The sequence below is a fragment of the Nilaparvata lugens genome, chromosome 4 (assembly GCF_014356525.2).
Source record: "Nilaparvata lugens isolate BPH chromosome 4, ASM1435652v1, whole genome shotgun sequence".
In the NCBI taxonomy this organism is placed as follows: Eukaryota; Metazoa; Arthropoda; class Insecta; order Hemiptera; family Delphacidae; genus Nilaparvata; species Nilaparvata lugens.
In genome coordinates this window covers 8,546,549-8,559,055 of record NC_052507.1, presented here as the reverse complement: position 1 = coordinate 8,559,055, position 12,507 = coordinate 8,546,549, and the positions used below count along the sequence as shown (strand labels likewise).

Here is a 12,507-nt window from a genome sequence, read left to right as displayed (position 1 = left end):
TCAGTCAGTCTGTCAATCATTCGATAATAGAATCAATCCTTTGTCAATCAGTAAATAATTCGAACAATCAGTCACAAATTCCATCAATCAGTGGAAATTATTTGAATCAATTTTGTATTGTCAGTAAGTGGTTTAATCAATAATGTTATCTTTCAAGCAGTCAATCAGTCAAACGATTATTTGAATTTGTTGTTGAGTAAGTTAGTTTTTATTCCCAGTAACTGGATAAATCAATCATGACATGAAATTATTGTAATCAGTGAAGCAATCTGGGAGTAGAGTAGTTAAAGGTTGGGGTGGGTCTGTTGTTCTCGCCCGGTCATATTGTGTTATACAGAGTGATTTTCAAGTCATGTTACCCTATTTTAAGTGTATGGTAATTTATTTTCAATGAAGGAAAATTTTGTTTTGTCGTACGAAGTTGGCAGCTCTACTCAATCGGTATACGCACATGGCAGAGCGAGTTGATCATCCTTGAGATGTGTAATATTTTTTGTGTACAGAAATCTCAAGAACAGAATTCCTTTCACCATAGAACATAAATAATATACAATGATTGGATATTCTGATCATATCCTTCGATAATATTTAGTAAGTAAGAAATTAAAAACAAAATGTTATATTTCTTTTGTTTAAAGAAACTGGACATTTTCATTACGACTGAATTTATTTTTAATGAATAAATTAAATGCAATATTAAGTGCAATATTTCTAAAGTTTTTAATTTATTGTGATTCATTTAGAGTATAAAATCAACCTTCATAATAAAATCATCCTTTGATAATATTTAGTAAGTGAGAAATTAAAAACAAAATGTTATATTTCTTTTGTTTAAAGAAACTGAACGTTTTCATTACAACTGAATTTCTGTTTAATGAATAAATTAAATGCAATATTAAGTGCATATTTCTAAAGTTTTTGATTTATTGTGATTCATTTAGAGTATAAAATCAATCTTCAAAATTCAAAATTTTAAATCATCTTTTCTGGACCGAAAATCAAGTGACGAAGCAGTGTGTGACTATATAACCTTATCTTTTGGACAACATTAACATTTTATCAAATTTTTTGGAGAGAAATAGTACAGGCTTAGTCTAGGTTTTCCTAGATTGTATAATGATTGACAATAATTATTGATTATGACAATAACAATTGTCATAATTGTATAATGATTATAGTATTTTATAAAATAAATAAATAAATGAATAAAAGAAAACAAACATTACTAAAAAATCACCCTGTAGTAGAATGTGCACCGAATACCATTATTTCTCATCAAATTCGGTTGTTTTCATACCTCTCAATTCTCCTGCTTATATATTGATGTAAATAATTGATAAATTGGAGTTTAATATTCACCTGAGATCACAGATAAACTTGTTGCTTTCTCCTTCATCCCTGCGGATCAGCCATTCTCTGAATGAAGGATGGAAGAACATGTATGTGTTGTCTAACCTCTTGATCAGGAATCCACTCAGACTCTAAAATTGGAACAAATAGAAAACATATTAAAATTTACTTTATTGAAATAAAATGAATTTGAACCCCAATATTAAAGTGAAGAAGATGTTGTTGGAATAATATAGGTAGTCTAGTAGGGGGATTCCAAAATATGTTGTATATTGTATTTCTTATTCGTGTATTGTGTTTTTGGAAATAAACTGAATTGAATTGAAATATTAGATCAATATAAAGATAACATCAATAGTTGAGAATAATTGAAAAAAAAATATCAAGTAATCGTTGGAAAAAGAATAATTGGAATAATTGAAAAGTATCGCATTTGTAGAAAAAATCTTTTTGGCTTTAATCCATGAAATTCAATTGCTCTACTCCTAAAAAGTTGAGAATGACGATTGAAAGAATAATAGCAAAAACACTTTTTGAAAGTTTTCTCAAGATAAATGGAACTTTTAAAATAGAAAAGTTATATGAAAATGTATAAAGAGCTTACCTTGAATCTTTGAAGGAACTCTTCCCAAGGAACGAACGTTTCCGTGTAGAGAGCATTCATAGAATAATAGATTTCTAGAAGAGTCAATGGGTACAAAGCTGCTAGGCACACGCTCAGAATTGGAAGTACCTGAAAATTGAGAAATAAATATCTATAAATTATAATATGCTACAATTATTACTAATGCTAGTAAAGTAGTATTAACATTGGAATATTGAAATATGGAAAACATTACAAATCATATCTTTTCTGACAATTTTCATTTATCAAGTTGAAATAAAACCTTTATCTTATTCAATTCAGTTTGAATTTTTACTGTGCAAACGGGTTCAAGTGTTGGCTAACTGTGAAAAAATAGAAAAGAATTTGATTCTTTAATTCAATTCAATTTATTACTTGTCATGGCTAAACAATGGTAAGCATAGACAATAGTCACATACATTCAAATTTTAACATTCATTTCTAATGAATCTAACATTCAATTTAACATTCTTCTGACTTCTAATCCGCATTTATTTAATTTTTGCATGCTTTGTCAGTAGGTATTTTCAAATGTTGATATCTTTGAAACGGTTTGAGATATCGATGTGCGGTTTTGTTCTTCAGACCACCCAATAAGATCTACTGTCAAATTAATTAATCTTGTAAAATAAATATTTATCAGTAAACAAACGTTCTCTTGTCTGTAGCTCCTCTTTTCTTTGATAGAACTAGGTAATTAATAGAATAAACCAAGAGAGCCAGCCACGTTTCGATAATTATATAGAACCATTGAGTGAAGGTTCTCTTTTCTGAAGGTTCTATTTTATCGTGATAGAACTAATAAAATAGAATAGACCAAGAGAGCCCAGTTTTAATTATTATATAAAACCACGGAGTAAAGATGCGATCTCTACTCTGTAATAGAACTAATTAAATAGAATAAACAAAGAGATCTCAGTCTTAATTATTATATAGAACAACGGAGTGAAGAAACGTTCTCTTTTCTGTGATAGAACTAATTAAATAGAATAGACCAAGAGATCCCCGTTTTAATCATTATATAGAACCTCGGAGTGAAGAAACGTTCTCTATTCTGTAGGTTCTATTTTCTGTGATAGCACTAATTTATTCATCATTCATTATTTCTACAAGAAAGCACTAACTGGTGGAGAAAAACTAAGTATACTCCTCTATTTCTTTCCCAAATTTAGATAACATTTTAAAATTCCGAAATAGGGTTATGATTTCATTTTTCTGAAATTCAGTCTATTTTCACTCAAAATTGAGCAGAATAAAACCAAGAGATCCCTATTTCAATCATCATATAGAACCGCGGAGTAAAGAAACATTCTATTTTGCCACACTGCACAGAAAGCAGCTGTTTTCCAGTCCCTACGTAGATCTGAAAGACATTGTTTGCAGACGACTCTCGTCTGACGTCAGAACAGGTTTCTTTCCGGCCTAGGCCGGAAAGAGTACCCTTTCCAGCCGCTAACATGGAACTAAGAAAGGTGATCAAAAAACTTTTCATTATTTGTGTTCATTATTCAATAATTGAAACATATTTATAATAATATCATCTTATTGTCATTTGAAAGAATAATAAAGTATAAACTCAACCTCCCACATAATTGAACATCATCTTTTAGGTTATTTAGACAAATCAGAATAAAAAATAAAAATACTTGGACAATTTCCTGATTTTCAGATTACCTCAGATTTGCTAGAGCTATCATCTTCCACTTCTGCTTTCGGAAGTGCTTAGTAAAAAACTATTCTCATATATATATATATATATATATATATATATATATATATATATATTGTTTATTTTTGTGTGTGGCGAAAAATAGCGTTCGCACCACGGGCAAAAATTTTTTCTGGCTCTCAATCTTTTCTAATCCTCGGCCTACGGCCTCGGACTTGAAAACCGATTTCGAGCCGGAAAAATATCATTTTCTGCTCTAGGTGCGAAATATACTCATTTTCTGTAAAATGACTAATTGAAAAGAATAAACCAAAAGCACCCACCTTCTCGAAAGACTTGACAGTAGGAAACCTAAGATTGAAATGCAGCTGATAGATCTGTGCCAGCGACACAGGCAGCACTTTATAGGAGGCCGACTTGGCGACAAGATGGCCGCGTTCGATGAGGTCCAGCGTCAGTTTGGCGAAGAGGAAGGAGGATTTCGCCAACGTCAGCAGATGCTGGCAGAAGCGGAACTGACCGGCCGAGCCGGCCACCAGGTTGCTCTGGATGCTGGGACTGTTCGACACGCGGATGTTGATGTAGTCCAGTAGGTCTTTCTGGAGGTTGTCGCTGTTTTCACTGCCCATGTCCAGACTGAAAACAAAGAAAAATACAGATTAAAATCAATAAAGTAGTCATTAATCACAATTTTTCACCTGATAAGCGGAAATGACGGTTTTACAGTGGAATATTGTGATGTGGTGAAGGGCTCACATTTGAAAAGAGGAGTGGTGAATCACCTCCTCCGAGGAGTTAGGCCAAACTGCACTCTTTTTGAGAAGTATTGTTTCTCTTACTCCTAAATTCTTAATTTTATTGCCCAATGACTTTTAATTAATTTTCAGGTCCCGAGATAGTATTTATTCTCTCTAATCTAGCATTTAAAAAAGGTTGATGAATTTGAGTCGCGACGAACAGGAAACAATATGCAACCACATGATGTAGCCCATGTGGACACCCAGTCACCTACCCACCCATAGTATATATACAGACATTTTGTTATATGCTACCTGCTCACTATAATTCAATTCAAAGTACTGCGGGAGCATTGCTTCCATGGTACAGCTCCATATGATGAAGCTGACGAACTAGTAAATTGAAGTAGAGTAAAGTTAAAAATGTAATAATTATTTCCAATTACTTTTCACTTTTGTATAATTATTATAAAAATATTGTCAAATCCACGAAATTAAGATTATTTAAAAACCGCACTCGAGTTTCAACGCCATACTTGGCATCACCTTCAGTGGAAACTCTGAGGAACAGGGCCGCCCAAAGGGCAGGGCGACCGGGGCGGTCGCCTTGGGCGCCGCGGCTAGGGGGGCCCCGCGGTTGTCTAATGATAACCGCCCCGACATTATCGGTTCAAGTACCTTTATTTCACCTTCACGTTGAAAGTCTTGAACCATTTTCTTATCAATCCATTTCTATGTATACCTCATTACTTATGTGTAGTGTGAATTGTGGCACTTGACGTTCACTGACTAAACTTTGGTGAATACAGTCACTCTACGCATAGCATAGGCGAATATTTTTCCAGTCATTTAGTGAGCCTGTGCGCGCCCACTGCTCCTGCAACCTGCAAGTTGTCATTGGTCACTTCATTGTCTCAAGCTGGGTGATAAATCTTTTTATCTTATACTCTTTTCTAACCTTGTATTCTGCAGGCTAAAACCTATTTAATTTTAAATTTCCGTTGATATTCTAAAATTGAAAAATTTTCAATTTATTCCTAAATTAGGAATATCAATGAAAATTTAAAATTAAATAGGTTTTAGACTTTTAGCCTGCAGAATACAAGGAGAAAATTTTAAATTTAGGAATATCAACGGAAATTTAAAATTAAATAGGTTTATCCTGCAGAATACAAGGTTGGAAAAGAGTATAAGATAAGACAAGCTGGGCCGGAAGGCTTTACTTTTAATTACTACCTTACCGCGCTATACTTGTGGGGGGCGCATATTAAAATCTCGCCCCGGGCGCCTATTAACCTCGGGGCGGCCCTGCTGAGGAAGATGATGAGTTTCCACTGAAGATGATGCCAAGTATGACATTGAAACTGGTGTATGGTTTTAAATAATCTTAATTTTGTGGATTTGACAATATTTTCATAATTGATTTCTATAAAAAATTACGCTCATTGAGCGTGTGTGTATGTGTATCTGTTGAGAAAAGTTGAGTCATCATATTTACTTAGTATTGATAGAATTTCAGGTGTACTCTCATTTCTATTCTGTATAACAAATAAGTTCTACTCTTCGTTTCTAGAAACGTTATCTACTCATCTACATATTTATTTTCTGTTCTTAATATGTTGATTTTTCATTTGTTTCCATTATTATGTAGTGTTAGTATATATGCAATGGGTCTTGAAAGACCTGACAATACATTGTCATTTGTGATGAAGAATCAATCAATTCACCTTATCAAGGAGAAGTTCCACAGCATTTCTGAAAACAGTGTAAATTAAAGTAAAGTTATTAAACAGACTGTCTACTAACGTTGGATACAACCTTAGACCAGTTATAGAATGGACACGCTGGGAAGTCTAGCCTCTTAAGCCAACATCTACTGCCAAATTCGCCCACCTTGACGTCACAACAGTGACGTCACGCATCGTATTGAAAACTTTCAGATTGTGTCTATTTAAGATTCATTGTGTTTTTAGGTTATTTCTAGCTACGGGCTAAAACGATATATGTTAATTTATGATGTGTTATGTGATATCGGCTTCAAAGTTATAATGTGTTTTGAGAATAATAAGGTACGGTAGCCTACAAAACTAATTTATTGTCATGCTGCAATGAGTTCATTTACATCATAACCAAGGATAATATAACAGTTACAGTTGATATAACAGTTTTTAGAACATTCATGTGACTCCATTCTAAAAATGACATGTTGTATGAGCACCGCTCAGAATTTGTGGCTTCACACAACAAAAATATAATAATAATAATAATAATAATAATAATAATAATAATAATAATAATAATAATACAACTTACAATATTTATGTGTATAAATTTCAACTTACACATGAAAAGATATTCCACTTTTTTCCTAAAAATGTCAGTGCAATTATATGCTGTGCAGGAGATTACTATTTTCATAAATAATAATTACATAAATAAATGATAATCTGCTATGGAAAACAAGCTATGTTTAACAACAATGCATTGTTTAACAACAATGTCTATACGATGCGTGACGTCACTGTTGTGACGTCAAGGTGGGCGAATTTGGCAGTAGATGTTGGCTTCATCGACTTTTAATATGAATATACAATTGGCCGTGTCTATTCTATCTATTCTATCTATTCTATCAATTCTATCAATTCTATCAATTCTATCAATTCTATCTATTCTATCTATTCTATCTATTCTATCTATTCTATCAATTCTATCTATTCTATCTATTCTATCTATTCTAGCTATTCTAGCTATTCTAGCTATTCTAGCTATTCTAGCTATTCTAGCTATTCTAGCTATTCTAGCTATTCTAGCTATTCTAGCTATTCTAGCTATTCTATCTATTCTATCTATTCTATCTATTCTATCTATTCATCTATTCTATCTATTCTATCTATTCTATCTATTCTATCTATTCTATCTATTCTATCTATTCTATCTATTCTATCTATTCTATCTATTCTATCTATTCTATCTATTCTATCTATTCTATCTATTCTATCTATTCTATCTATTCTATCTATTCTATCTATTCTATCTATTCTATCTATTCTATCTATTCTATCTATTCTATCTATTCTATCTATTCTATCTATCTATCTATTCTATCTATCTATTCTATCTATTCTATCTATTCTATCTATTCTATCTATTCTATCTATTCTATCTATTCTATCTATTCTATCTATTCTATCTATTCTATCTATTCTATCTATTCTATTCTAACTGGTCTAAGTATACAACTAACCTGATCCGGTGGAACGGCAACGGCGGCATAACCTCATCCAGGTGCGTGCGCACCGTCAACACAAACTTGATCCAACTGGGCAGCGACGGCGCATGCTTGGATATGAACGAGGCAATGGTGTCGCCGGTGTCAGGTCGGTGGTACTCGGCCTCACACACCGCATCCACCACCACTATGCACGCTCCCTGCGCATGCGCAGCACCCAGTTTGCCCACACGGCGCAGGCTGCACAGTGGCTCCAGGATGCCGCGAGTGAACGCCACGTCTGGGGCGGCTATGCACTCTTTCATCGAGAGAACGACCTGCAAACAATGCCACAAAATTCAAGATTCTTTAATCTGTCTGACATTTCATAATCTATAACCTCGTCGTCTGCCTACCTGGGGTGAGGCCAACGACTTCACTGTAGCCAGTCCCCAGGCAATACAGTACATTTCAACCCTTGACGTGCACTCTTATAGTGTGTAATTTTATTAATTTTGAAAAAACTGCCATACGCTAAATAAATAAATAATAACCTCGTCACCATGAAACATAAAAATACAGTACCGTATACATGATAGAAAACTTGTATTGGAATTGTATTGTATTATTCCATATTTACAGTGAACAACTAATAAACAGTTTGAAGAAGGCTCCTCACATGGTATAATAATAATAAAAATTATAGTAAGATTCACATCAATGTGATTTTCTGTAAAGTGTGAGGTTTTTAGCTCGAAAATTTTTAGTTTCAATCAAAATTTAGACTTTTTGAATAATTATTAAGTTACTGTTCTAGATTTTTTGATTCTAGGCTCTAATAGTATCTATTTGGTTCAAAATTTGCTCGTTTGAAGTGTGAGTATTGAAGAGCATAAATTCTATTTTGAAAAGTGAAAGTGACAAAACCAACATTTTGATTTGGACAGTATAGTATAAATTGGAAATGGGACAGTTTTGGGCATGAGCCTGTTGTGCCTTGCCTCATCTCAAGTATTTGTACACAATGTAATAAATAAATAAATAATATATATGTGATTGAGGAGCTATATGCTCAAATAGCTTGTAGGTGGCAGAGTTAAAAGATTTATTTATTTATAAAATACTAACATATTTATTGATACATGTCATAAGGCTATTACAAAATGATATTGACAATCGATATAAAAAAAATTCATAATAAAATCATAAAGTATAAACATGATCTATTTTTGGACAATTTCTATCTAAATTTGGGAAAGGAACAGTTTTGAACTTTAAGCCTGTTGATCATTTCCCAATCATTCATAGTTGAGAATTATATTGTATCCATCAATGTATAAATAATATAATCCAGCACTTCTAAATCCAGCAATATGTGGAATTTAATTTCATTTTTAAATTGAAGAGTAATGTAGGATTTGAGTATTAGAATGATTGTTACCTGTAGATGGGGATCACTCTGAAGGTACTCTTTGTATGCGACTAGTTGAGGGGCCTGACAGAGTTGCGCCGAAAGCGAGTGGATGAAGTCGGGCACGAGACAAGTTGAGTTGTTATCAGCCTGAAACGTTTCAAAATACAGAAATTAGCCATGAAATTATGAATTATACCCACATTTATCAAATCAAAGATCAAATTAAATTTACAAAGCGGTAGAAGACAATCTAGAAATAAGAAAAACGCTACAGTACTTAAAATGTTGTACATTGAAGAGAATATCTGATCATTTGAGATAAATTTAAGCTGCATTTAGGCTACACCAAAAGTTATTAACAAAATGTTAATAACTTGATCCTTATAGATTCTATTAGATTGAACGGAACTTGGCATACACATAATGTTCATCATGTGTATGATAAGTTATGTTGAATCTAATAGAATCTATGAGGATTGAGTTATTAACATTTTGTTAATAACTTTGGTGTAAACCCAGCTTAGCCTAAAAAAATGTTCAAAATTCTATTTTAAAGATGGATATTTCGTACAGGTCAACAAACAACTAAGAAATTGGATAGCTTGGAATGAAAATAATAATGAATTGTTATGGCTCAGTGGTATCATAGAGAAACAATAGCGTAAGCTATTCCCTATGGTGTTATCAAACTTGGAAAAAATTTTCTCAGTGGATATGTGAGACTTTTTAGAGATAATGGCTCAATAGAAACAAAATTGAAATTTGGCTACTAAGAGAGTACGAAACTATATAAACTGTATTTAATGAGGTAATGTGTGGGACTTTCCAAAGATTATTAGAATAAGAATGCTTTTATTCATTTGAGCACATGAAAAATGACAATAATTGGAAACGTCAATAATACAATATAATAGGTACTAATTATAATTAAAATACATTGGTTTGCATTGGTGAAAATACAATCACTATAAAATAAAATCTTATGGAATATAAGGTATATTCCACTGACGAAAAGCCGTAAATGCGTAACATATAAACATAAAGAGAAATGCAAAACAGTCGACTTGAATCTTGGACCTCACTTCGCTCGGTCAACTATACCTTTCTTCCACTATCACCCAGTCAAAACAGTAATAATAGACAGTAGTCGACAGTAAACGGCTTCAGTTAACAGAATTCGTCTTGAAATATGGAACATAATCAACTACCTATACCGGCCGAAATTTGGAACATAAATGACCTATACCATGGGATATCTTCTTTTGCTATCTTCTCTCTATGGTTATGTGCAAGTGTTTTGTCGTGGAAAAGAACACTAATGATTTATAAATTAGGTACAATTATAATTTAATTTAATTCAATTCTAATTGTAATTTATAAAAACAACACTATAATTTATAAATTACCTTGTTTGTAGGTAGGCTCCCTCCGCCGGCCGAAACAACTGTAATCGACCAACTGCAAAAGGAGCGCCGTCTTTCCGGATCCAGGCAGCCCGCTGATGAGAGCTCCCGACGTGTGACTGTCGCGGCTGACGGCTGACTCCAGCTGATGCATCAGCCAGTGTCGGCCCACAAACAGGGGGTCAGCCTCCTGCAGGGGCACCTCGAAGAACAGGGGTTTCAGGGTCAGCTGTTGGCACTGCGCCTGCTGGTGCTGGCTGCGGTATTGGGCGAACCTCACTAAAACAAAAATTATATAAATTTGAAAAGTTGATCTAAGAAAATCACTAACACGATAATAAAAGAATCTTGAGCTAAGGTGAGGTCCACGTTATAATGGCAGAGTTTGATTAGCAATGGTATTGCTTTCATTCAACAAAGTGGATAGCGCTATCTCTTTCTCGCTTTGCTCTGTTGCCAGATCGTCATGCAAACATACATGATCTGCTTGCCAAGTTATGTAAATGGCAAATGTACGTCCAGAAATCTATGTGTGTGTGTGTGTGTGTGTGTGTGTGTGTGTGTGTACTGGCTGTGCGTACGATTTTTGCCGTCCTTATAAATTCTATAGATTAAACAGATGATGTCAAGCAGATGATGTTTGTCAAGTTCCGTTTAATCTGGTACAATTCATAAGGACGGCAAAAATCTTACTTCCAGAAATTGATATGTGTGTACTAGACTTTGAGTCAAAATTTCAAACATAGTAGAGAGTAGCAGAGAAGATAGATAAAGATGGATAAGAGCCTTAATTTTTACACTTTAAAACATTAACCATAATAATAATAATAATAATACTGAGGGTGATACCCACATAAGCTCTTAGGCTTGTGCGTGGGTAATGAGTGAGAGGAATGATGACTAGAGATGACGACTACTTTTTAGGTAATCGGGACCAACGGCTTATCGTCTCCTCCGAAAGACGGGAGATTACAAGGGTTGTGGGCGAAGTTGAGGCGATAAGAGCCTCCTCTTCTATTTAGCCCAGAAGCACAGGCAACTGAGAGTGTTAAAAATAATGCATGGATTAATATTTTATGTGTAACAACATGATGTAGCGACGAAGATAGAGTAGAAGGTAGCGGAGACATTTAAATATAGAAATTATTTTCAACACTCTGATCTAAGAGTGTTAAAAATAATGCATGAAATAGTTATTAATATGTGTCAGGAGGTCTGAACATGATGGAGCAACAAAGGTAGAAAAAAATATGGAAGGAATCGGAAGTATTTACGATTATAACACTCTCAGCTGCCTTCTTCCCTGCCTTCTGTGATAGGTACCTTCAAGTAAGAGACAGTCAAAGCCTCAGGAAGTTTCATCTTTAGACATTGGAGATCTAATCGCTTTATCAATTACATTTAATAATTAAATCCGCGACTAGATTTCCAACTCACAAAATAATATTTCAATAAAATTGAATGGGTTTTGATGTCATGTATGACAATATTTAGTTGATTAATTATATTTGTACATTGTTAGAAAACGATTTCAGAGGTAGAAAAGGATAGCGCTATCTGTTTTTCGAATGATAGATAAGGAGTGAAGACATCATCAATGTTAATCAAATACTTCGATTTTTTATGATGTGGACCTCTCTATAGAATAATATTGTGTGTATGGTTGATGATGGATTTTATGTTGGAACAGAAATGATATCTTGGTTGTGTAACAATTCAAACACCCCACTCTCATAGGTAATAGTTATTTGTATATCTAGAGTGAAAAGTACGACTTTTTCTCCCTGTGGGAAAAAGTTTGAAGCCCGAGGCGAAGCCGAGGGCAGCAATTTTCCTGAGGGAGAAATAGTTATTTGTGCATCTAGGGACTAAAGTGCAACTTTTTCTCCCTGAGGGAAACTGTTGTCGCCCGATGGCGTAGCCGAGGGCAACAATTTCCCTGAGGGAGAATAAGTACTTTAGTCCCGTGATGCACACAACATTTTTCCTCCACCTACACCAATACCTATAACAATGAATAATTTTACTACATCTTCACGCTTTCACACTATTTCAGCTCTATTTCGATTGTTAGGTTATGTTCAACCGTTGGTGGATATGA

At 33.9% G+C, this 12,507-nt stretch overlaps 1 protein-coding gene across 1 annotated transcript in view; it reads right to left on the bottom strand.

Annotated features, from left to right (window-relative positions):
* LOC111044119 (protein TANC2) overlaps positions 1 to 12,507 on the bottom strand; it is a 513,289-nt gene that overhangs the window by 22,096 nt on the left and 478,686 nt on the right. The window contains exons 12-18 of the mRNA XM_039425662.1: positions 10,410 to 10,685; positions 9,964 to 9,968; positions 9,031 to 9,150; positions 7,626 to 7,927; positions 3,968 to 4,280; positions 1,955 to 2,083; positions 1,360 to 1,481 (exon numbers count right to left, since the gene is read on the bottom strand). Coding sequence (XP_039281596.1) covers positions 1,360 to 1,481; positions 1,955 to 2,083; positions 3,968 to 4,280; positions 7,626 to 7,927; positions 9,031 to 9,150; positions 9,964 to 9,968; positions 10,410 to 10,685 — 1,267 coding nt within the window. The remainder of the gene's footprint in view (positions 1 to 1,359; positions 1,482 to 1,954; positions 2,084 to 3,967; positions 4,281 to 7,625; positions 7,928 to 9,030; positions 9,151 to 9,963; positions 9,969 to 10,409; positions 10,686 to 12,507) is intronic.